The sequence below is a fragment of the Haliotis rufescens genome, unplaced genomic scaffold, assembly GCF_023055435.1.
Source record: "Haliotis rufescens isolate VD_foot unplaced genomic scaffold, xgHalRufe1.0.p SCAF_33, whole genome shotgun sequence".
Classification (NCBI taxonomy): Eukaryota; Metazoa; Mollusca; class Gastropoda; order Lepetellida; family Haliotidae; genus Haliotis; species Haliotis rufescens.
Window position 1 is genome coordinate 649,452 of NW_025964035.1, and position 27,485 is coordinate 676,936.

The 27,485-nt window shown below is 44.4% G+C and overlaps 2 protein-coding genes across 2 annotated transcripts in view; both read right to left on the reverse strand.

Annotated features, from left to right (window-relative positions):
• Positions 1–23,106, reverse strand: part of LOC124151610 (basement membrane-specific heparan sulfate proteoglycan core protein-like) — a 34,074-nt gene extending 10,968 nt beyond the window's left edge. Inside the window, exons 1-10 of the mRNA XM_046524142.2 lie at positions 22,975–23,106; positions 21,586–21,801; positions 15,093–15,224; positions 14,459–14,510; positions 12,424–12,450; positions 10,983–11,108; positions 9,716–9,796; positions 5,447–5,554; positions 3,617–3,886; positions 1,760–2,053 (exon numbers count right to left, since the gene is read on the reverse strand). Coding sequence (XP_046380098.2) covers positions 1,760–2,053; positions 3,617–3,886; positions 5,447–5,554; positions 9,716–9,796; positions 10,983–11,108; positions 12,424–12,450; positions 14,459–14,510; positions 15,093–15,224; positions 21,586–21,801; positions 22,975–23,091 — 1,423 coding nt within the window. The 5' untranslated portion in view covers positions 23,092–23,106. The remainder of the gene's footprint in view (positions 1–1,759; positions 2,054–3,616; positions 3,887–5,446; positions 5,555–9,715; positions 9,797–10,982; positions 11,109–12,423; positions 12,451–14,458; positions 14,511–15,092; positions 15,225–21,585; positions 21,802–22,974) is intronic.
• A 3,998-nt stretch (positions 23,107–27,104) lies between these two features.
• LOC124151611 (mucin-19-like) overlaps positions 27,105–27,485 on the reverse strand; it is a 56,412-nt gene continuing 56,031 nt past the window's right edge. Inside the window, exon 41 of the mRNA XM_048380770.1 lies at positions 27,105–27,376. Coding sequence (XP_048236727.1) covers positions 27,105–27,376 — 272 coding nt within the window. The remainder of the gene's footprint in view (positions 27,377–27,485) is intronic.

Here is a 27,485-nt window from a genome sequence, read left to right on the forward strand (position 1 = left end):
TGCTACTACTACTACTACTACTACTACTACTACCACTACTACTACTACTACTACTACTACTACTACAACTACTTCTACTACTACTACTACTACTACTACAACTACTTCTACTACTACTTCTACTACTACTACCACTACTACTACTACTCCTACTACTACTACTACTACTACTACTACTACTACTACTACTACTACTCTTACTACTACTACTTCTACTACGACAACTACTTCTGCTACTACTACTACTACTACTACTACTTCTACTACTACTTCTACTACTACTACCACTACTACTACTACTACTACTACTACTACTACTACTCTTACTACTACTACTACTACTACTCCTACTACTACTACTACTACTACTACTACTCCTACTACTACTACTACTACTACTACTGCTGCTGCTACTACTACTACTACTACTACTACTACTACTACTACTACTACTACTCTTACTACTACTACTACTACTACTCCTACTCTTACTACTACTACTACTACTACTCCTACTACTACTACTACTACTACTACTGCTGCTGCTACTACTACTACTACTACTACTACTACTACTACTACTACTACTACTACTCCTACTACTACTACTACTACTACTACTACTACTTCTACTACTACTACTCCTACTACTACTACTACTACTACTACTACTACTACTACTCTTACTACTACTACTTCTACTACTACTACTCCTACTACTACTACTACTACAACTACTTCTACTACTACTTCTACTACTACTTCTACTACAACTACTTCTACTACTACTTCTACTACTACTACCACTACTACTACTACTACTACTACTACTACTACTACTCCTACTACTACTACTACTACTACTACTACTACTACAACTACTTCTACTACTACTTCTACTACTACTACCACTACTACTACTACTCCTACTACTACTACTACTACTACTCCTACTACTACTACTACTACTACTACTACTTCTACTACTACTTCTACTACTACTACCACTACTACTACTACTACTACTACTACTACTACTACTCTTACTACTACTACTACTACTACTACTTCTACTACTACTTCTACTACTACTTCTACTACTACTACCACTACTACTACTACTACTACTACTTCTACTACTACTTCTACTACTACTTCTACTACTACTACCACTACTACTACTACTACTACTACTACTACTACTACTCTTACTACTACTACTACTACTACTACTACTCTTACTACTACTACTTCTACTACGACAACTACAACTACTTCTGCTACTACTACTCCTACTACTTCTACTACAACCACCACTACTATTTCTAATACTATTACAACAAAGACAAATGCCAAATTACAATGTTTACATCAAAACTATGGTATATGGTGAACAAAATATGATTCGTTTCATTCACGCCCCTGAAGAAGTTTCAGAGGGAGAAATCAAGCTATTCGGATCTGTGTGGACATGGAGATTGCTGTCTACAAACTTAAGAATTGAAATTAAAACCCATGAAATTCATTTCATAATAATTATCTATTTTGAAAGAAACAAATATGTATTTCCCCATTTTGACACTCTTTGCATCCATGATACATTCTATTTGCATATCATATTTGCGTTATTTTAGCATATTAGTATATACTGAGCGAAAAAAGTTAGGGATCATTGATATCATGGGGATATTTGTATTACATTGTGTGTTTCGACTTCACCGTTCAGTATATATCGCCCTGCTTGCGACCTTTGACCCACCAAAAACAGTAAGAGTAGAAGACGCCTCCTTTCTGCCCCCGTTGGCTGTGGCCGCCCTACAAACATACCTCCCCCCATCCGTCGTCGTGGGGGAGGGGATGGTAAGGACGCTGACACCCTGTCTGCTGCTGTCAATGTTGGAGTTGACGACCTCCGTCTGACCATTGTCCCGGACGTGCAACCACGCCACTGTTGGTGGTGGGTAGCCATTGAATGAACACGTCAGAGTTATGTCCCCTGGACTGCCTTCAGTGAAGTTTGAGGTGGTCGGTGTAATCGACACGCTGACTGGGGCTACAAGACAGGAGGCATGTTGAAGTTATTAGTGAATCGATTGCTACACAGTGAGTGAGTGAGTGAGTGAGTGGAGCGGAACTGAGTTGAGTTGAGCTGAGCTGTGTGGGTGGGTGGGTGAGTGAGTGAGTGAGTGAGTGAGTGAGTATGGTTTTACGCCGATTTGCGTAAGACAGGCAGCATGTAGAAGTTATCAGTGAATCGATTGCGAGTGAGTGAGTGAGTGAGTGAGTGAGTGAGTGGAGCGGAGCGGAGCGTAACTGAGTTGAGTTGAGTTGAGCTGAGGTGAGCTGTGTGGGTGAGTGAGTGAGTGAGTGAGTGAGTGAGTATGGTTTTACGCCGATTTGCGTAAGACAGGCAGCATGTAGAAGTTATCAGTGAATCGATTGCGAGTGAGTGAGTGAGTGGAGCGGAACTGAGTTGAGTTGAGTTGAGCTGAGTGAGTGAGTGAGTGAGTGAGTGAGTGAGTGAGTGAGTGAGTGAGTGAGTGAGTGAGTGAGTGAGTGAGTAGGTGAGTGTGGTTTTACGCCGATTTGAGTAGTATTAAAGCAATATCATAGCAGGGGACACAAGAAATAGGCTTCACACGTATCAACGCGGGGTTCGATCAGGGGCTTTCAGCGTCACGAGATAACGCTTTAACCACTGGGCTACCCTCCGACCCAGTGAGTTAGTCAATTGTGAGTCAACACCGCGGAGCAGCATTTCAGTTGAAGGTGTCAGCTTGATGTGGGGAGAACGCCCGACTCATGCAGGTTTCGTGTGTGTGTGTGCGCGCGCGTGCGTTTGCGTGCGTGCGTGAGTGCGTGAGTGTGTCTGCATGTGTGTGTTTATTGTTTAACGTCCCACTCCACAATATTCATGCTATATGACGAAGGCCCGTAAATATTCGAGACCAAACAATCTAGTGATTGATATTATGAACAACGCAGTCGGTGTTCGATGCCACACAATCAGCCGAGTCACTTAGCCTGGGATCTATTGAGTCGCCTCGTACGACAAACAAAGGTTTTTAGGGACCAATTCAAACCCGGACTCCCGAGTTTCCATTGTCAACCTCTCACTACAAGCACCAATATGTTTTACACTGCAACCGATATAAAAAACCGTTTCTAGTAAGTGAACGTACCGTGAAAACCCGGCTTACAAAAGGTCTTCAGCATCCCATGCTTGCCTTAACTCGCGACTCTGCCTGTCGTAAGAGGCGACTATGCTTGTCGTAAAAGGCGACTAACGGGATCGGATGTCTGGCTCGCTGACTTGGTTGATGCATGTCATAGATCCCAATTGCGTGGATCGATGCTCATGATATTAATCACTGGGTTGTCTGGTCAAGACTCGATTATTTACAGACCGCCGTTATAGAGCTGGAATATTGCTGAGTGCGGAGTTAAACAACAAACCAAAACAAAAAGGTTAGTGAATATTGTTCTACCCTGCTGGGCTAGACAAACCAGTGGTTGAAAGAATGAGCAGAGATCCACACCATCGGTGAAGGGTACACTCAGACAGAAGGCACATTGTAACTACGCGATCAACTTCCCCTCGACGAACACCACTGACCTGAAATGTCCAGCTGGTAACGTGTGACAGAACTACCAAACATGTTGGTCACTTCACAGGTGAACACCCTTCCATTGTCTGACAGCTGCGCCCCCATCAAAGTGAGCCCATCCTTTGACTGTACGTAACGAGTCGTTCCAAGCTGTGTTAGCGGAGGGATCCATTCTACCGTTGGGGGTGGATAGCCAGATTCTTTACAACCGAGCAGCATATTGTCACCGACTGCACCGTAGACAGTCAACGCCTTTGATCCAATCTGTTTAGGGGAAGCTGGAAAATGTTTAAAATATTTCATAACCAAGTTGCAGCGGATAACATCTGTATCTGCCACTATGTCATCTTAACACAGCATCTGTTCACCCAGCAATGGATGGGTACCCGGTTGGATGAGATGCCAATGTGACTGTTAACCTTCTAGCGCCTCACAGGTTGCCTGGGGTGTACACTCCCCAGGGAGCTGAGAATGAGAATCGAGTGCACACAGATCCATTTACTGGGATAATTATGTAGCGGGTTGAGCATGATTAAGGGTGTGGATTTGTCGCATTAGAGATATACACTTTGTATCTTACTATCTGCGTGAGTGAGTCAGCAATATTTCATAGATTGTTGAATATTCTTCATCATTATTTATTTTCTACCATGATAGGCGTCTCACACCTTGGAAAATAAGAGCATAACAATAGACAGGGGCGGGACAATGTGATAAACAGGGGCGGGGCAATGTGATAAACAGGGGCGGGACACAGTGATAGACAGGGGCGGGGCAATGTGATAGACAGGGGCGGGGCAATGTGATAGACAGGGGCGGGGCAATGTGATAGACAGGGGCGGGACACAGTGATAGACAGGGGCGGGACAATGTGATAGACAGGAGCGGGGCAATGTGATAGACAGGGGCGGGGCAATGTGATAGACAGGGGCGGGACACAGTGATAGACAGGGGCGGGGCAATGTGATAGACAGGGGCGGGACACAGTGATAGACAGGGGCGGGACACAGTGATAGACAGGGGCGGGGCAATGTGATAGACAGGGGCGGGACACAGTGATAGACAGGGGCGGGGCAATGTGATAGACAGGGGCGGGACACAGTGATAGACAGGGGCGGGACACAGTGATAGACAGGGGCGGGGCAATGTGATAGACAGGGGCGGGGCAATGGGATAGACAGGGGCGGGACACAGTGATAGACAGGGGCGGGGCAATGTGATAGACAGGGGCGGGACACAGTGATAGACAGGGGCGGGGCAATGTGATAAACAGGGGCGGGGCTATGTGATAAACAGGGGCGGGGCAATGTGATAGACAGGGACGGGGCAATGTGATAGACAGGGACGGGACACAGTGATAGACAGGGGCGGGGCACGGTGATAGACAGGGGCGGGGCAATGTGATAGACAGGGACGGGACACAGTGATAGACAGGGGCGGGACACAGTGATAGACAGGGGCGGGGCAATGTGATAGACAGGGGCGGGACACAGTGATAGACAGGGGCGGGACACAATGATAGACAGGGGCGGGGCAATGTGATAGACAGGGGAGGGACACAGTGATAGACATGGACGGGGCCTATGATTGGATGGGCGGGCCCGTCACTTGACAGCTCGTGCAACATTTAACCGTACGTTAGGCGAAGGGCTGACTCATTGCTAGTCTGTTTGTGAATTTTCGATTTGTCTAAATTAAACAAAAGTGAAAACGTGTTGAATACCAAGAGGTTTATCTTAAGCAGAATTCAAATTAAGCACAAGAGGATGTCGGACTTGTGTGTACTTACTTTTAGAAATGATAAAACTTGATTGATTGATGTGACTTATTTTACTCACAAAGTCGAAGACAGCACTCTTGGGGGAGAGGGCCGTTGCCACTCCCAAAGCCTCCGCTCTCCCCCTTTGGTCCTGGAGGCCCGGAGAACCCTGTGAGCCCTCTGTCGCCTGGCAACAGAACATGGGAATATCACATAGAAACCCTGTTATTCCGGGCTGAAGGGATGCGGCCATCCTCTTTGTCTCCGGGTACCGCGGTGAAACTAGCCTACAGTTGTCAACCGATCTCGAGGGGTTTGTGACGTGACGGCTCGGGGTAGACAGACTCACACACAGGGTTCATCACACATTATAATGCCTCAAAATGAGATTGACCAATCAGAGAGCAGAATTACTAACCCCATATGAACCTTTATGATGCCTCAAAGTGAGATTGACCAATCAGAGAGCAGAATTACTAACCCCATATGAACCTTTATGATGCCTCAAAGTGAGATTGACCAATTAGAGAGCAGAATTACTAACCCCATATGAACCTTTATGATGCCTCAAAGTGAGATTGACCAATCAGAGAGCAGAATTACTAACCCCATATGAACCTTTATGATGCCTCACAGTGAGATTGACCAATTAGAGGGCAGAATTACTAACCCCATATGAACCTTTGTGATGCCTCAAAGTGAGATTGACCAATTAGAGGGCAGAATTACTAACCCCATATGAACCTTTGTGATGCCTCAAAGTGAGATTTACCAATTAGAGGGCAGAACTACTAACCCCATATGAACCTTTGTGATGCTCCAAAGTGAGATTGACCAATTAGAGGGCAGAACTACTAACCCCATATGAACCTTTATGATGCCTCACAGTGAGATTGACCAATTAGAGGGCAGAACTACTAACCCCATATGAACCTTTATGATGCCTCACAGTGAGATTGACCAATTAGAGGGCAGAACTACTAACCCCATATGAACCTTTATGATGCCTCACAGTGAGATTGACCAATTAGAGGGCAGAACTACTAACCCCATATGAACCTTTATGATGCCTCACAGTGAGATTGACCAATTAGAGGGCAGAACTACTAACCCCATATGAACCTTTATGATGCCTCACAGTGAGATTGACCAATTAGAGGGCAGAACTACTAACCCTATATGAACCTTTATGATGCCTCACAGTGAGATTGACCAATTAGAGGGCAGAACTACTAACCCCATATGAACCTTTATGATGCCTCACAGTGAGATTGACCAATTAGAGAGCAGAATTACTAACCCCATATGAACCTTTATGATGCCTCACAGTGAGATTGACCAATTAGAGGGCAAAACTACTAACCCCATATGAACCTTTATGATGCCTCACAGTGAGATTGACCAATTAGAGGGCAAAACTACTAACCCCATATGAACCTTTATGATGCCTCACAGTGAGATTGACCAATTAGAGGGCAAAACTACTAACCCCATATGAACCTTTATGATGCCTCACAGTGAGATTGACCAATTAGAGGGCAAAACTACTAACCCCATATGAACCTTTATGATGCCTCACAGTGAGATTGACCAATTAGAGAGCAGAATTACTAACCCAATATGAACCTTTTTGATGCCTCACAGTGAGATTGACCAATTAGAGGGCAGAATTACTAACCCCATATGAACCTTTTTGATGCCTCACAGTGAGATTGACCAATTAGAGGGCAGAACTACTAACCCCATATGAACATTTATGATGCCTCACAGTGAGATTGACCAATTAGAGGGCAGAACTACTGACCCCATATGAACCTTTATGATGCCTCACAGTGAGATTGACCAATCAGAGAGCAGAACTACTAACCCCATATGAACCTTTATGATGCCTCACAGTGAGATTGACCAATTAGAGAGCAGAATTACTAACCCCATATGAACCTTTTTGATGCCTCACAGTGAGATTGACCAATTAGAGGGCAGAATTACTAACCCCATATGAACCTTTATGATGCCTCACAGTGAGATTGACCAATTAGAGGGCAGAACTACTAACCCCATATGAACCTTTATGATGCCTCACAGTGAGATTGACCAATTAGAGGGCAGAACTACTAACCCCATATGAACCTTTATGATGCCTCACAGTGAGATTGACCAATCAGAGAGCAGAACTACTAACCCCATATGATCCTCTATGATGCCTCACAGTGAGATTGACCAATCAGAGAGCAGAACTACTAACCCCATATGAACCTTTATGATGCCTCACAGTGAGATTGACCAATTAGAGGGCAAAACTACTGACCCCATATGAACCTTTATGATGCCTCACAGTGAGATTGACCAATTAGAGGGCAAAACTACTGACCCATGAGCCCGTATACCGTCTGCAAAAATCCAAGATGGTTGTTGCTGACCTTATATGAGAATGTGTACCGTCAGTAACAGCCTCTTTGGATTTTCCAACAAACATCTCACATATTTCACATGGAAATTAAGGAACCGAAACTCGTTATTCGACATTGTTTCAATGTAATAAATAGTGATGTGCAAATACATTATTCTTTAAAGAAACCACGTTCGTGAATTAAAGAAACAAAGCTTACAACGTAGGTCACTGATTTACAAAAGGATGATGTCACAAACAAGAAACGTGACGCCAATGACGTCACATAGCAATATTATGAATAGCAGCCCGTCGTCAGGGGAACACGGACTGCTATCAAGTTACAGTGGACCGCAGATTTTTGTTAACATGCGGGCAGTTTTATGATAATTCTATCCATTTTAGCTTCAATACTTGTTGAACCGTTCACATGTAGTGCATTATATATTCCATTGTTAACGTTTGTGTTTACATTAAAGCATGGTGTCGGAAACATACTAGTATATACTGGTCCTGTCATTAATACCGACATGACATTTGCAATATGGACACCAAATTGTGTAAACCTTTCGACATGATAAATTTGTTATGGTGTCTCTTCGCCCAATATGTTGAAGCTAACTAATATGACACCGTATACACGGCCACTGAGGGCATCATAACTAATAACATACCCCTCGAGATCTCTTGAGAACGAATGTATCTCACCGACAAAGAAAAACCTTTGATTCAGCCATGTTGACAGCTAGCAGACGACGCAAACGAACGAGTTTACCCAATGCATTCGGATAAAGATCGGTTCTGTTTGTCCCAACGATACTTTTGCGAGATAAGTAAGTTACGCAAGGTGTGTTCCGATTTATTTCTCAGCAGGGTTCATGAGCGAACTACGTGGACACTAATCGCCCGCACCTTAACCAATCAGAAGCTGGTATTTTAATGTAAAGTGAGATATAATAACCCATGGATTCTCGAGATCTCAAATTACCTGCTCTTGATTGTCATTTTCAGGCTGCCACTATAATCAGTCTAACGAACCAATCGGAACGCGAGTTGCAAACGATCCTCACTATAATCAGTCTAACGAACCAATCGGAACGCGAGTTGCAAACGATCCTCAGTATAATCAGTCTAACGAACCAATCGGAACGCGAGTTGCAAACGAGCCTCAATGTTGGGTTGGTGGTATCAACAACATGGCGGCCGGTCCCATTGATTACGAAAGAGTTTGCGAGAAATTCAACGTGGAAAAACAGACTGACACGCAAAAGAAAGCCCTAAAAATCTTTTGTTGGAAATGTTGTCTTCCTGTCCATTATAGCTGGAACCCGGGAAGATCCGGGGTAGAATAGGTCTTCAGAAACCCATGCTTGCCGTAAAATGTGACTATGCTTGTCGCCGGGATCGGGTGCTCAGGCACGCTGACTTGGTTGATGCATGCCATTGATCCCAATTGCGTTGGTCGATGTTCATGATGTAAATCAATGGATTGTCTGGTCCAGACTCGATTATTTACAGACCGCAGTCATATAGCTGGAATATTGCTGAGTGCGGCGTAAAACAACAAACCAAACAAAAAACAACAACATTATAGCCGCCCCCCCCCCCCCCCCCCCCCCCCTTCTTATTTTTGCTTAATTTCTCGACCACAATATAAATCTTTTCAATATAATCGATTATACCACCTTTGTCGCGAACCGCGAAGTTACGGGTTAGAACATATCTTCAGGAACCCATGCTTGCTGTAAAAGCTGACTTATACTTGTCGAAAGGGGCGACTAACGAGATCGGGTGATCAGGCTCGCTGACTTTGTAGATGCATGTCATCGTTTCCCAATTGCGTAAATGATGTCTATTACTGGATTGTCTGGTCCAGACTCGATTATTTTCAGACCGCCGTCATATAGCTGGAATATTGCTCAATGCGGCGTTAACAAACAAACAAACAAACAAACAAACCTCTTTCGCCTGTGTCCCCCTTAGGTCCGGCGAGACCAGTTTGACCGTTAACGCCCGGCTCGCCCTTCGTGCCTGAAATGCCTGTAGGATAAGAGTAACGAGAAAATGCATAGGTTTAACACCAATTTGAACAATATTTCATCAAAATCATGTGTGAGAAAGCACATAAGGTTAAGCAATCCTATTTCGTATTATCTTCCGGACACATTTCGTTCCGCAATATTCCCATTGTATTTTGCTGTATGTTTTTTGAACTTCCGGTGTGTACGTTTTTGTGACTGGGGTGATCGACCTTGGAAAACAGAACCCCGTGCTCTCAAACCTTAACATGATCCATGAACGTGAGCCAGAATGAATGGACGTTTCTAACTGTAGGTATTCATGTTTCATCATGCGTTAATAAACGCATTCAAGACATCCACCCTCAGTACATTCAGAGCTCCAGATAAGCTGCGTATCTGCGTGAAATACGCATCAGAAATGCAGAAATACACAGTAAAATATAATCCAAGCGTATCAAATACGCAACGAACATTACAGATACGCTACAAAAATAAAACTTGTGCGTATCATCAAAATATTGCGAAGTAACCCTGCGTATTCGATTAGCAAATCAGCAACTTATTTTGAAATTATAAACGGGCATTCCGTCAACCTTGCCAAACTCCACGATGACAGTTACATCATGATCATTTGCCATCACACTTTCTTGTGGAAGTATCGTGGTATTTTTGAGTCCTATAAAGCTCTCGAACCCACACGACACCAGTTTGCAGGGACTAGATGAATAGTGTTTTTAAATATTTAACTTAAATACCCACATGTGTAAAAACTAGTGGGTAACAGAAATTTGAATACGCAGATAGAATTACTGATACCCAATGATTTTAAAATGCATGGGTAAAATACCCACAACACCAAAAGCTTATCTGGAGCTCTGATACATGGAATGACCATTTCCTGTTTGTATGATTTGCAGCCACTGTTAAACATGGGTGTATTCCTCCTTTTACTCTGCAGTTTATTTCTGTCTGACTAACGGGATCGGGTGGTCAGGCTAGCTGACTTGGTTGATGCATGTCATCGTATCCCAGTTGCGTGGATTAAGGCTGATGATGTCAGTCACTGAACTGCCTGGTCCAGACTCGATTATCTACAGACCGCCGTCATACAGCTAGAATATTGTGCGGCGGCGTTAAACAGCAAACAAATAAACAAACAAACAATCACAGAAAGACACCACAGGAGGCAATGTGCACGTGACTACCTTGACTCCCCACCTCTCCCTTGGGGCCGCCGGGGCCGTTGTATCCTGCACTTCCGGGTTCTCCCTTCAGTCCCTGCAGGCCCTGGAACCCCTGTGAGCCGCTCTGGCCTAGGTCCCCCTTGTTTCCTGCACAGAGAAACGCGTTGAGAACAAAGGCAGTCTTTCTTACAGACCGCAGAGCATATCAAACAATGACCTCTTATTCTATTCCACCCTTCTCAGTTCTATCAGCCTATACTCATCCCCTTCTCAGCTCTAGCAGCCTATACGCATCCCCTTCTCAGGCCTATCAGCCTGAACTTATCACCTCTTCAGCTCTATCAGCCTATACTCATCCTCTTCTCAGGCCAATCAGCCTATACTTATCACCTCTTCAGCTCTATCAGCATATACTCATCCCCTTCTCAGCTCTATCAGCCTATACTCATCCCCTTCTCAGCTCTATCAGCCTATACTCATCCTCTTCTCGGCTCAATGAGCCTATACTCATTCCCTTTTCAGGCCTATCAGCCTATACGTATCACCTCTATCAGCCTATACTCATCCCCTTTTCAGCTCTCTCAGCCTATACTCATCCCCTTCTCAGCTCTATCAGCCTATACTCATCCCCTTCTCAGCTCTATCAGCCTATACTCATCCCCTTCTCAGCTCTATCAGCCTATACTCATCCCCTTCTCAGCTCTATCAGCCTGTACTCATCTCCTTCTCAGCTCTATCAGCCTATACTCATCCCCTTCTCAGCTCTAGCAGCCTATACGCATCCCCTTCTCAGGCCTATCAGCCTATACTTATCACCTTTTCAGCTCTATCAGCCTATACTCATTCCCTTCTCAGGCCTATCAGCCTATACTTATCACCCTGTCAGCTCTATCAGCCTATACTCATCCTCTTATCAACTCTATGATCCTATACGTATTCCCTTCTCAGGCCTATTAGCCTATACTTATCACCTTCTCAACTCTATCAGCATATACTTATCACCTTATCAGCTCTATCAGCCTATACTTATCCCCTTCTCAGCTCTATCAGCCTATACTTATCCCCTTCTCAGCTCTATCAGCCTATACTTATCCCCTTCTCAGCTCTATCAGCCTATACTCATCGCCCTCTGAACTCTATCACCATATATTCGGGTTATTCCGAGGTCAGTCGACATTATGCAACACATTATTCTGAGATCACCTGACACTTCTCAACAAGTTATTCTGAGGCCACTCGGCAATACACAGCAAATTCTCCTGGGGTAGCATGACATTGGATTGAGAAGATGTCTGACGTTACACAACATGTTTTTAATGAGATCATCTGACGAGACAATACCGACCTTATTCTCAGGTCGCCTGACAATACACAGAAAGTTATTCTGAGGTCACCTGATATACCCAGAAAGTTATTCCGAGGTCACCTGATATACCCAGAAAGTTCTTCTGAGGTCACCTACCTGCATCTCCTTTCTCGCCCTTTTCACCTGTAAAGACAAACACAGTGTTTATGAGCAGCCAGAGTTATGTATGACATACACCACATTGTATTCGACAGTGAGTGAATGTTGTTTTACGCCAGAAGACCCGTGAAGTTACGGGGTAGAACAGGTCTTCAGCAACCCATGCTTGCCGTAAAAGGTGACTATGCTTGTCGTAAAAGGCCACTAATGGGATCGGGTGGTCAGGCTCGTTGACTTGGTTGATGCATGTCATCGATCCCAATTGCGTGGATCGATGCTTATGATATTAATCACTGGATTGTCTGGTCCAGACTCGATTATTTACAGACCGCCGACATATAGCTGGAATATTGCTGAGTGCGGCGTTAAGCAAACAAACAAACAAAACAAATTTACGCCAGAATCAGCAAACTTCCCGCAATTAAAGGGTGAGTGGCCAATACTCGAGCCAGGGCCAATCAAATCAGGGAGTGCTTGTTGTTCACGACAAAGTGTAAATAATCGAGGCCAGATATCCAGTGATCGATACGATGAGCCACGTACAGTGTAAAGTCACTAAGCCTGACCACCCGATCTATTGAACACCTCTCAAGACCAGCATAGGGTACTGACCCGTGAAGATCCGAGTTAGAAAAGGTCTTAACCAACCCATGCTTGGCATAAGATGCGACTAACGGGACTGGATGGTCAGGTTCGCTGACTTGGTTGATGCGTGTCATCGTATCCCAATTTCGTGGATCCATGCTCATGATATCAGTCACTGGATTGTCTGGTCCAGACTCGATTATTTACAGACCGCCGTCACTAGTTGGAATATTGCTGAGTTAACTAACCAATCAACAAACAAATAAACAAACAAAGTCATGGTACTTGTGACGTATCTAACCGGGATCCCCACCGGGTAATGGCGAATGTACCCTATACAAACAACAGCCCGAAGGGGAAGTAATCTTACTTTGGTCACCAACGTTTATCTCCCTTTTCAGAATCAATGTAATTGAAAAACCCATATAAATCCCCGGTGGTGGCCATGGGCTGATAAATAAATTGGAAGTGATTCCATGGCATTTGATTGGCTAATCAAGGTTTATCTTGCGTTTATGCTTCCAGAAACCTCAAAAATAGGCCACGCCCTCTAGCGGACTACAATCTCCTGCTTGACTGGTAATAGAATCGGCCAGGCGTTTGGTGCATTTTTTGCGCTGATGGAACGATGTAACTCATTTCGCATAGTTGTCCAGCTCTTATGTGTTAATTGGGTGAATATTCTTATTACTTATTGACCATCCATGAGGGCATTATCGTGTTTTATGGACCATAAAATATGATATTGTCCGAGTTGTGGCCAATAATTGTTTTACTACATAATAATTGAAGCAGAACTCACGGGAAGTTAAAGGATGCACAACAAGCCTTGCGTTACGTTTTCGCTGATTGGCTGAAATTATTCCCTTGAGTCTAATGGCTTAATCACACAGGGCAATACGATTCTTGATCTCTACGCGGCAGGGCAAAACCGTATTTTAAGGAAGGTCGTGTGACCCTTTGTCACCAAATGAAAATACAGATTGAATTTGCAAATGTAATAATAGTGTTAATTTATTTATAAGAACTGACTTCAGTATTGACTGCAATATTTTGCATTTATTGATTAACGTAAAACAGGTGCGCACACCGTCAGTTAAGTATTTTGCGGATTTACGCAAAGTGTCCATTGAAGTGGATTCTTCTTTCAGACGGGGGCCCAGTCGTCTGAGGCGCCGCGAATTGCTGTGCAAGAGTTGCGTCCCTTGGGCACACCAGACACCTATGATTGTGGGTTCGAATCCCGGTTCTCCCCGATTATGTTTCTAGGTTTGTGAGCACCATACCCCTGCTCGTGGGCTTCACCGAAGTGGTAAACGTCTGAGACCTGCATCACTTCGGGCATTCCTCCCACATTAAGCTGACACGCCGCGATATAACTGGAATACTGTTAAAAGCGGCGTTAAACCCAACTCACTCACTCTTCTTTCAGACGTCTAACACTCACCGGCCGGGCAGACTAAGGTGGAGTTCTCGCAGTAAGACTGTACCAGTTGGGCCTGGAACCCAGAGCATAACCACTGATTGATTTATAATCGCTAAGTCACACGTATAGGCTTATACAACATATTCGACATAATAGGCGCCCAGGGCGCTCTCAAAATTAGAAATGGGGGGCTCTTATTAGATATTATTTTGGTGAAAAACAAAAGAGTTGAAAGATCTTACATTTCGTGGTTTATGCTGACAGCCTGAAATGTTTATATACGACAGATATATTTTTCCAGAATTTAATTTGTACCCATAATTAAGGGTTTATATAACATACGTATTATAAGAATAAATATGTCTTGTGTACATTGATCAATCGGAAGGGGTGCTAATTGGGATTGTTCACTAGCCAATATATTTGTAAATATCGCCATAGGCGCTTATTAGAGCGGGGCGCTTATTACGTCGAATACGGTAATTAATAATATTTATTGATCTGAAAATTTCAAAGCAAATTCAGGCTAGTATATCCATAAAGAATGAGCATTGGTTAGTTCATATCAAGATTTTAAACACAGGCCTACATGAAACATGAAATGAGTTATCACGTGATGAAAGTAACAGCACGTGACGAGGGTAATACCGCGTACCTCCGAAGCGATCATCTGCTTGACCAGCGTCTCAATTCCCCCCTGACCCAGCAGTTGTCGCGTGTCCATCTGGTGGTCAATGTGTCGCTTCACCAGTCTCTCAACATCAACTTCGAGGTCATCAAGATTCCTCTGCAATGATGAAAACAAAACACAAATCAAAACCAAAAATAATCCCTCGCGACCCATCTTCCCTAGGCCAGAGAGTTAACTGACTGTAAAAGTCCAGTTTCCACGATCTGATCAATAACCAAAATCTATATTGTAACAAAACGGGTCTTACCTCGCGAAGGGCAACAAATCACGCGAGCACCTTGATTAAAAACATGAAAAGATTTGGATAATATGTGCTGACGCCGAGTTGGCGGTACACATGCTTTTCAAATCCTGCAATCGACCGATATCTGCAAGGCAGTTTACGAACCGGATTTCGATTTTGTGACGCGATATTGATTGAACTATGCATAGACTCGTTAGTCCAGCCAAAATATAGCTCCACAATTCCTGCCTAGATCGGCAAGGGTGGAAACTGGACTTTTAAAGTCAGTTAATTCCCTTGACTCGGGAAGATGATGACGACCATGATGTTGACGTTCTACGACGAGTACCTTATTTTCATAATGTTGCATTTACACTCCTTGTCCCTCTCCCTGACCCTACAAAAATTGATCCAACTCAAATCTAGAATGATTTGGCAATTTTCGATTGCCTATGCCTGAACTTATGCAATGTTCTGGGCTCAATTAGGTTGTATTTTGGAGTTTGTAGATATATAATTTTAAATAAGATAACTCTATTTCTCGGACTAAATGTTAGCCTTTGCTGCGTGTGAGCTCACAGAACGATCATTGATATTTGGGGAACTTCTGTGAAAAACAAGATTCACGAAATATTTAGAGAAGCAGTTTTACCTCTAATTGCATCATACACCTAATTTTCACTGGACACGCCGAATGTCCTGAGTGAGTGAATGTGGTTTAACGCCGCTTGTAGCAATACTCCATCAATATCACGGCGGGGGACACCAGAAATGGGCTTCACACATTGTACCCATGTCGGGAATCGAACCCGGGTCCTCGGCGTGACGAGCGAACGCTTTAACCACTAGGCTACCAGAGCGCTCCCGACAGACAGGACTGGTGTCCTTCTGACGCCATGGAACTTCATACAGTGGTAACCTGTTATTTCCAACCTATGCTGGGTGGTCAGGCTTGGTGATCATGTCTTGTGGAAGTGGAATGTGTTTTGGAACTGTGATTATAATTGATCTTCGCCTCCTGTTAAAGATTAATAGAGATCGTTACCTCTGTGTTTTTCGGTATCGTATATATTTTTTTCAGAAAATGATTGTATTATGAGAGCCTTTCCGATACGGACACATACGAGGGTAAAAGCCTGTGTCATGTAATAATATTCTTACAATAGCGGATGTTCAAGACGCAATTTCTCTCAATGAATTCGAAGAAGCATTCGTCACCACTCGCCCCTTTCCGTAACCTGCAAGAAGACTCGTCCCCCTATCGATGAATGTTATGTGCGGAAATACGGCAAACCAATCAGAATGCGCATATGATTTCGAGTTCTTTGTCAAAGATACCTTCAGAAATAATTTTTGATTTTACATATGTCTTGCACCTAAAAATATACCCAAGACACAGTTAAATGTGTTCAATCATACTGTATAATTCCGCACGTCCCGATGTGCTTTAAATGGCATCTGAAATATATATAATATATGGGAAAATATATGTGAACCATTACGCAACGAGTTGACAATTGTTTTAGGTATGCCCGTTTGCGCTAAGACGGAACCCAGTCTCAAAAATGGCCATGAGAGGGGCACGAGTCGCTTTCGGCTTGTCCCGGAATAACACGAGTTGGTCACGAACGAAGAAGCTGTTGAACTGCGCATGAATTCACTTTTTGAGTGAACCGGCTAGTTTATCATATAATGTCAGTTAAATCACTCGCTGTCATGTTTGTCGCCATTGTTCAGTGGCACATTGGAAACCCCTTTCTACATATTGGGAACGTTGTCAACAGTGTATTAAGAAATCAGGTATCACATTGATATATGGAGTTTGAAAGTAGTTCCTCATTTGCATATTTATAGGATCAGGATGCCAAGTTTACCTGATTGGTTTATTTTTGCATAGATAACACCAGACTTAATATGATATTAAAGTTTATGTCTTCAAACATTGACCGAAATAACATATATCCTATAAACCGTTTACTTGTATGGTAGGATTGACCGATTGGTTGGGATGGTCTCCTAGGTATTAACGGCAATAAATTGTCCCGATTGGGGACTCAGAGTTACAGGGTCGTGGCCTTCTAAATTACTACCAGGCCCGCTCACCTCACGCCCTGGTCAAGGTTGCTACGGATGGAGGCATGACATAGGTCTCCATAGTAACAACAAGTTCCACCCAATAGAAACATGTCATCAACAAAAAATTCTTAAAGTTTATTTCAGTTATATCACGGTGTGTCAGCTTGATGTGGGAGTATTTCAGTTATATCACGGTGTGTCAGCTTGATGTGGGAGTATTTCAGTTATTTCACGGTATGTCAACTTCATGTGGGAGTATTTCAGTTATGTCATGGTGTGTCAGCTTGATGTGGGAGTATTTCAGTTATATCACGGTGTGTCAGCTTGATGTGGGAGTATTTCAGTTATATCATGGCGTGTCAGCTTGATGTGGGAGTATTTCAGTTATATCACGGTATGTCAACTTCATGTGGGAGTATTTCAGTTATATCACGGTGTGTCAGCTGAATGTGGGGATATTTCAGTTATATCATGGTGTGTCAGCTTGATGTGGGAATGTTTCAGTTATATCACGGTGTGTCAGCTTGATGTGGGAGTATTTCAGTTATGTCACGGTATATCAACTTGATGTGGGAGTATTTCAGTTCTATCACGGTATATCAGCTTGATGTGGGAGTATTTCAGTTATGTCACGGTATATCAACTTGATGTGGGAGTATTTCAGTTCTATCACGGTGTTTCAGCTTGATGTGGGAGTATTTCAGTTCTATCACGGTGTGTCGGCTTGATGTGGGAGTATTTCAGTTATACCACGGTGTGTCAGCGTGATGTGGGAGTATTTCAGTTATCTCATGGTGTGTCAGCTTGATGTGGGAGTATTTCAGTTATCTCATGGTGTGTCAACTTGATGTGGGAGTGTTTCAGTTATATCAGTGTGTCAGCTTGATGTGGGAGTGTTCCAGTTATACCACGGTGTGTCAGCTTGATGTGGGAGTATTTCAGTTATCTCATGGTGTGTCAACTTGATGTGGGAGTGTTTCAGTTATATCAGTGTGTCAGCTTGATGTGGGAGTATTCCAGTTATATCACGGTGTGTCAGCTTGATGTGGGAGTATTTCAGTTATATCACGGCGTGTGAGCTTGATGTGGGAGTCTTTCAGTTATATCACGGTTTGTCAGCTTGATGTGGGAGTATTTCAGTTATATCACGGTGTGTCAGCTTGATGTGGGAGTATTTCAGTTATATCACGGTGTGTCTAGTTGATGTGGGAGTATTTCAGTTATCTCATGGTGTGTCAACTTGATGTGGGAGTGTTTCAGTTATATCAGTGTGTCAGCTTGATGTGGGAGTGTTCCAGTTATACCACGGTGTGTCAGCTTGATGTGGGAGTATTTCAGTTATCTCATGGTGTGTCAACTTGATGTGGGAGTGTTTCAGTTATATCAGTGTGTCAGCTTGATGTGGGAGTATTCCAGTTATATCACGGTGTGTCAGCTTGATGTGGGAGTATTTCAGTTATATCACGGCGTGTGAGCTTGATGTGGGAGTCTTTCAGTTATATCACGGTGTGTCAGCTTGATGTGGGAGTATTTCAGTTATATCACGGTGTGTCAGCTTGATGTGGGAGTATTTCAGTTATATCACGGCGTGTCAGCTTGATTGAGTATTTCAGTTATATCACGGTGTGTCAGCTTGATGTGGCAGTATTTCAGTTATATCACGGTGTGTCAGCTTGATGTGGGAGTATTTCAGTTATATCACGGCGTGTCAGCTTGATTGAGTATTTCAGTTATATCACGGTGTGTCAGCTTGATGTGGGAGTATTTCAGTTCTATCACGGTGTGTCAGCTTGATGTGGGAGTATTTCAGTTATACCACGGTGTGTCAGCGTGATGTAGGAGTATTTCAGTTATCTCATGGTGTGTCAGCTTGATGTGGGAATATTTCAGTTATCTCATGGTGTGTCAGCTTGATGTGGGAGTGTTTCAGTTATATCAGTGTGTCAGCTTGATGTGGGAGTATTCCAGTTATATCGCGGTGTGTCAGCTTGATGTGGGAGTATTCAAGTTATATCACGGCGTGTGAGCTTGATGTGGGAGTCTTTCAGTTATATCACGGTGTGTCAGCTTGATGTGGGAGTATTTCAGTTATATCACGGTGTGTCAGCTTGATGTGGGAGTATTTCAGTTATATCACGGCGTGTCAGCTTGATTGAGTATTTCAGTTATATCACGGTGTGTCAGCTTGATGTGGGAGTATTTCAGTTATATCACGGTGTGTCAGCTTGATGTGGGAGTATTTCAGTTATATCACGGCGTGTCAGTTTGATGGAGTATTTCAGTTATATCACGGCGTGTCAGCTTGATTGAGTATTTCAGTTATAACACGGTGTGTCAGCTTGATGTGGGAGTATTCCAGTTATATCACGGTGTGTCAGCTTGATAGAGTATTTCAGTTATATCACGGTGTGTCAGCTTGATGTGGGAGTATTTCAGTTATATCACGGCGTGTCAGTTTGATGGAGTATTTCAGTTATATCACGGCGTGTCAGGTTGATGTGGAAGTATTTCAGTTATATCACGGTGTGTCAGCTTGATGTTGGAGTATTCCAATTATATCGCGGTGTGTCAGCTTGATGTAGGAGTATTTCAGTTATATCACGGCTTGTCAGCTTGATGTGCGAGCAACGGCCAAAGTGGTGCAGGATATTTGCCATTGTGGTGAAACCCGCGTGCGGGGTAAGTTTGTCGGTAACCCTTGAAACAAATTATCTGGGCTAATCTTCAAACCCACAATCACTGGTTCCTGGCACGCCCAAGGGGCGCAACTCTGCACAGCGAATTGCGGCGCTTTTTCGACTTGGCCATCCTTTCCAACATTGGATAATGAAACCTTCATCCGGACGTACATAATATGTTTTTTCTGCTACTCTGTATGTTACTACTCTGAGTTGCTAATGTAATCTTGGCCTTCTAACCAACACTGACCTTAATTCTATTTTAACATTATTTGTTGCGAAAATCCCATGAATTTGGCTCAAATCATGTTCGTGATTCTTATATTGACCGACTCCGTCGTCTAATGGTAGAGCGTCCGCCCGGAGAGCGGAAGGTCCGGGTTTCGATCCCCGACCGCGTCATACCAAAAGACTTGTTGTTACCCTGTCTGGCGCTCGGCATTAAGGGGCTAAAACAAGGACTGGTCGGCTCGGAGTCAGTATACTGTGTCTGAGTGGGGTATTCATGTTAAACTGCTTCATGGTATCTCAGTGTGCTAGCACTTTTAATCGGCATCAGTCCGGACAAGTACAAGCAGCCACACACACACACACACACATACACGTGCATGCACGTCGCTAGATAAGTGCAATAATCTTAACGCGACGTTAAACCCCATTTCACCTCACCTCACCTCGTGATTCGTTTTTGCTTAACAAAAAAAATCTGGGGGTGCTTAACTTTTTTGAATGTGTATATGTACGGATACACTTTGAAAATGCACATTGACTTTTTGTAATATTTTGTAACTAACATGTTCTGGGTAGTCAGCCATGAGATAATAAAACACAACAACGTTAGGGTTCGAGTGAGCACAATAACACATCTTGGATGACGATTCAAACCACAAGTATGCGTTATCATAGCGTCAGTTGGTTGGTTGGTTGGTTGTTTTACGCCGCACTCAGCAATATTACAGCTATATGACGGCGGTCTGTAAAATAATCAAGTCTGGACCAGACAATCCAGTGATTGATATCATGAGCATCGATCCACGCAATTGGGATCGATGACCTGCATCACCAAGTCAGCGAGCCTGACCACCCGATCCCGTTAGTCGCCTTTTACGACAAGCATAGTCGCCTTTTACGGCAAGCATGGGTTGCTGAAGACCTATTCTACCCCGGATCATAGTGTCGGTATAAAACAATAGGATTTTTGACGTTACTATAACTTCTGCTCTACTCTGGTCATGAGAGATTAGGAGCGGTGGAGTAGCCCAGTGGTTAACGCATGCGCTCGTCACGCCTAAAACCGGGTTCGATTCCCCACATGGGTAAAGTGTGAAGCCCATTTCTGGTGTCGCCCACCGTGATATTGCTGCAATAGCGGCGTAAAACCATACTCACTCACCCATGAAAGTCCGGCTTTAAAAATTAACGCAATTTTGTGTAGTCGATATTCAACATGACACTTGTACTGACATAGATAAGGTCTTACCCTCATTCTTGACTTCTCACGATCTGCTTGTCTCTCCACGCTGATAATCCTGGCTTCCAGGAGAGACAGCTGACTGTTCTGGTAGTAGGCGAACACCCCCAACACCACCAACGCCGTCACGCCAAGGACGGCAGCCGCCCATGTCTTGAGGTTGTGGTTTTGAGGCTGAGATTTGACACTCATACTTTGTGAAGTTCCTCCGCCAACGACCTGACCCTGGTGCACGAAGGACGGTGGAGATAAGGTGGGAGAGTGACATGTGGTAGTGGGAGAATACCGTAGGCATGAGATAGAGGACCATTCGTCTATATGGTTAATGTATGCTTGCTGTAAAAGGCGACTATGCTTGTCGTAAGAGGCAGCTAACGGGATCGGGTGGTCAGGCTCGCTGACTTGGTTGATGCATGTCATCGTATCCCAATTGCGTGGATCGATGCTCATGATATCAATCACTGGGTTGTCCTGCCCAGACTCATTTCTTTCCAGACCGCCGTCATATAGCTGGAATATTGCTGAGTGCGGCGTTAAACAAACAAACAAACATATGGTAATGTTTGAGTGAGTGAGTGAGTGAGTGAGTGAGTATGGTTTTACGCCGCTCTTAGTAATATTCCAGCAATATCACGGCGGTGGTCACCGGAAATGGGCTTCACACATTGTACCCATGTCGGGAATCGAACATGGCTCTACGGCGTGACAAGCGAACGCTTTAACCACGAGGCTACCCGACCGCCCCCTGGTAATGTTTGAAGAGCGGCAGCCATTTTTTTAGAGATTTTGCAGATCGTTGCCCAACAGGGGTCAGTTGTGTACAAGCTGGCGGAACATTCGCAGTGATTTTTTGCGAAACTGCAGAACTTTCTGCTTTGCGCTGCTATTATTGCCTTACAGTTCATTCCTAAATGAGTAGACAGACGGTGGTCGATGTCTCGTAGGCTGTGATTGGACGACACAAAACATAGCAGTCAATGGTCCTCAGTATCGAATGAAGTTTGTTTGTGAAGTAAAACTGCTCTCGCCTTAAATAACATGAGCAGAACAGTTTGTTTTAACTTTTATATTCCAAATCAAACTTTGCGGTGTTGTTCGAGCTCATAATATCAGTCACTGGTTTGTTTGGCCCCCATGATACTTTACAACTGTCTTCAATACTCACTCACTCTGTGTTATATTTGTTTGTTTGTTGTTTAACGCCACACTCAGCAATGTTCCAGCTATATGACAGCGTCTGTAAATAATCGAGTCTTGACTAGACAATCCAGTGATTGACAGCATGAGCATGGGTACCGTGGTCGTGTTGTATGTTGCTGATGAGGGAGGGGAGACGGAGTTTTGAGACTTTCCGCTCCGTGGAACAATACTTAACTGCATGTCATCTGAACAACTCACGAAAATAGTTTGCTGGTACTCCCAAGGGACGCAACTCTGCACGGCGAATTGTGGCGCCTTTGAGCCAAAGTGAACCAGGTCGTGGACGTTTGTCGTTTGTGTGATAATCGAACACATTGTTGTTACTTTGTGTTTGCCCTGTACTACAGAACCGGGTTCTCACGTGCTGTTTCACTTCCCATGAACATATTTGTGATGGCGCCACAGTCCACATGGCATGATCTGCACGTGGAAGTCACGACAACGCACAATTCATAAGCTTGTGGCCATTCGTCACCACTCGCCCCTTTCCGTAACCTGTAAGAAGACTCGTCCTCCTATCGATGAATGTTATTTGCGAAAATACGACAAACCAATCAGAATGCGCATATGATTTCGAGTTCTTTGTCAAAGAATCCTTCAGAAATAATTTTTGATTTTACATATGTCTTGCACCTAAAAATATACCCAAGACACAGTTAAATGTGTTCAATCATACTGTATAATTCCGCACGTCCCGAAGTGCTTTAAATTGCATCTGAAATATATATAATATATGGGAAAATATATGTGAACCATTACGCAACGAGTTGACAATTGTTTAAGGTAAGACGGAACCCAGTCGCAAAAATGGCCACGAGAGGGGCACGAGTCGCTATTCGGCTTGTCCCGGAATAACACGAGTTGGTCACGAATGGCTTGTCGCCTGATTCACATTCAACCAGAGTTAACCAGTGTTACCCAAGAATAACATAGGACAGTGCCGAAATGTTACGCATGAACTTCAACCTCAGAATATAATACAAATTCTACCCACGGCATTGAAAAAATGCTTGCTTTTGATTGGTTGAAAATCCTTTTGTCTACTGAAAACTCTTTTAAATTATGCCTTTTCACACAAAATCTGTGCGTATATACAGCGATAAAATACATATCGATCAATAAAATAGCTGCCGATAACCCATCACAAATGTAAGCCGTATTTCCTCTATTAGATGATGGATCTCCATTACGCGCGGCCCATAATACACGCCGGTTTAACGGGTCCACGAAATTCAAAGCGGCGAGGTAAGGTGAAATGGGGTTTAACGTCACGTCCAAGATTATTGCACTTATACAGCGACGTGCATGTATGTGTGTGTGTTTGTGTGGATGTTCTACTCCGGACTGATTCCGATTTATAGTGCTAGCTCACTGAGATACCAGTTTAATATAAATACCCCACTCAGACACAGTATACTGACTCCCAGCCGACCAGTCCTTGTTTTAGCCCCTTAATGCCGAGCGCCAGACAGGGTAACAACAAGTACCATCTTTTAACGTCTTTTGGTATGACGCGGTCGGGGATCGAACCCCGGACCTTCCGCTCTACCACTAGGCCACGGAGGCGGTCACAAAATTCGCTCGGTTCCAAAATGAAATTAGAAGTATCTACTTTACAGTGGGACCACGTCAAATTTCAAAACAATTTTTTTTCTCCTAAATGGCTGCCAGGAGTGGGAGAATGAGTCATGTATTTTGCTATCGTACAAATTATTTACAGATTAAAATAAAAAATGCAGCAAAGAGGGTCTGGGTGATCCTGGCACAGTCAGGCTTGTTAGGCTCATCATCAGCTCAGGGCCCTTTCCCGCTCTACACGCAGCGAATGGGGCCTATCCCAGGAAGCGCTGCCTTGTCAAACCCACCCAGAACTTTCTGAAAATGTGAAGACACCTCAACACTCCGGGCTTCTGCATTACCCAGATTGGCAGAAGGGCTGTATTCCTAGCAGCAAACCCGGGTACTCTCCCAATGTCAGTCAACAGATTGGGAGGTACCAAGCCTTCTGTTTCACTCTTCAGGCCAGCCGACCTCATCCAAGCCAAGGACTGTGCAGGGCTGCTAGCCTTCTCAACACACTGTACATAAACTCGATGCAGTGGGCGTTCAGATAGCCTCTCCTTGAGTGTGGGCCGATTTGATATGGCACTTCACTTGGTTGACACCCATTTATGTATCGTCCGGCACTACATGACCACCAACAAAATCAACACTCACATTGAGGTTATATCCCACATCCTTGGCTCGTTTACGAAAACTGTGGAATGCCTTGTTTTCATCATGAATCTTGACATGCTTCACAAGAGGATCATCAGACAAATAAATGTGTGCAAACGTGCACAAAACAATCCTATCACGAAGAGCCCCATATTATTATTATTATCAGTATTATTATTATCATTATTATTATGATGATGATGATGATGATGATGATGATGATGATATATTTATTATGTACAGGCTTAGTAGACATTACCTGGACACAGCTTCTGATATTCGCTCTATCGTTACATGGTCCATTTTCTGAGGTGTGTTAATAATTTGTACATGAAACTCAAGCTCCCTAACATAGGATATAGAACTCTCAAGAGGATCTTCAGTTCACGGTGTCAGGTATCAGTAACATTGATTATTTCACCGGGAAGATATACACCACAGGCGACATCAAATCGTAGACACAACAACAGAAAAGGTTCTCCCAATTTTATTTTGTTCTATTTCTACATTTTCTTTTTTACAACTAATTAACTTCCAACCAGATCACGTGCCTCACCGGGGTTTTGTGGACTGTTTAAAACCTGCCAAAGGCCATGACTAAACTGTATGACAAAACACACTATTCCCCACAATGGGATGCAGGGGCGGATGCCGGAAAGAATTAAAATGGAGAAGGGGGGGGGGGGGGGGGGGGGGGGGGTTGGGAGATGGGTGTGTGTGTACTACGGTTATAACGGACACGCTTAAAACGAACTGACGGATATAACGAACTTACTTTTTTGGTCCCGACTTTTTGCTGTAGTTATGCTGTATGTATGCTTATAACGAACTACGGTTATAAGGGTCAGGCAAGGGTCAGGCAAAGGCTAGGCAAGGGTCAGGCAAGGGACAGGCAAGGGCTAGGCAAGGGCTAGGCAAGGGCTAGGCAAAGGTCAGGCAAGGGTTAGGGCTAGGCAAGGGTCAGGCAAGGGTCCGGCAAGGGCTAGGCAAAGGTCAGGCAAGGGTTAGGGCTAGGCAAGGGTCAGGCAAGGGTCAGGCAAGGGCTAGGCAAGGGTAAGGCAAGGGTCAGTCAAGGGCTAGGGAAGGTTCAGGCAAGGGCTAGGGAAGGGTCAGGCAAGGGTCAGGCAAGGGCTAGGGAAGGGTCAGGCAAGGGCTAGGGAAGGGTCAGGCAAGGGCTAGGGAAGGGTAAGGCAAGGGTCAGTCAAGGGCTAGGGAAGGGTCAGGCAAGGGCTAGGGAAGGGTCAGTCAAGGGCTAGGCAAGGGTCAGGCAAGGGCTAGGCAAGGGTCAGGCAAGGGTCAGTCAAGGGCTAGGGAAGGGTCAGGCAAGGGCTAGGCAAGGGTCAGGCAAGGGTTAGGCAAGGGCTAGGGAAGGGTCAGGCAAGGGCTAGGCAAGGGTCAGGCAAGGGCTAGGCAAGGGTCAGGCAAGGGTCAGTCAAGGGCTAGGGAAGGGTCAGGCAAGGGCTAGGCAAGGGTCAGGCAAGGGCTAGGCAAGGGTCAGGCAAGGGTTAGGCAAGGGCTAGGCAAGGGCTAGGCAAGGGTCAGGCAAGGGTCAGGCAAGGGCCAGGTAAGGGCTAGGCAAAGGTCAGGCAAGGGTTAGGCAAGGGCCAGGCAAGGGCCAGGCAAGGGCTAGGCAAGGGTCAGGCAAGGGTTAGGCAAGTGTAAGACAGGGGGCTAGGTCCGGCTAGTACTAACAATTGGATTCACGTCCACTGAATTCACAGAGACAATGTGTGAGTGTTATACAAGGCATTAACAACAGCTTCGAGACCTTGGCAGACCATGGGCTACAGACCCTGGAACATAGTGTCACTATAAACAGATACTCTCCACCGTGTGTATAATCAGATACTGATGGTGTTATTATTTGAGATATCCATCAATGCATTACACATTGCACGGATAACAACTTCTTTTATTCTTTGTAACGACGTTTCAGGGCTACTTCTTGTCTTTTAATAGGGTGTATAAAAGGTGTTATCCATAGAAAAGTGTCATGTATTTATGTTCTTCCGACGCCTAAATGCCTGTCAAAGATTTCGAGGATTCCATCAGCAAGTTTGTCACAGATCCACCTGGTCAGTCATCGGGTCACGAGGTCTCTGTTATGGCGGTTATTCTGTTTCAATTTCTATAGAGACCGGGGCCGCAGCTCCAGCTCCACCTTCTGCCCCGCCCCCAGCGCCTTCTGCTCCGCCCCCAGCGCCTCCTGCCCCGCCTCCTGCCCCGCCTCCAGCACCTCCTGCTCCGCCTCCAGCCCCGCCCCCAGCACCATGCCCTGGTGGGTTACCTGCCCTTGTTGCTTGGTTACCATGCCGGATAATACGCACAGATGACATGCTGCTTCTTAAGGCGTTAGGTCTGTTGCTTTGGTAACGCATGAATGCTGAAAAATAATAATAGAAATAATTATATCTATCTATCTATCTATCTATCTATCTACCCTCGGATATATAGATGCATCTTAAAAAAGTCAGCCAAATCCACTACGGCCT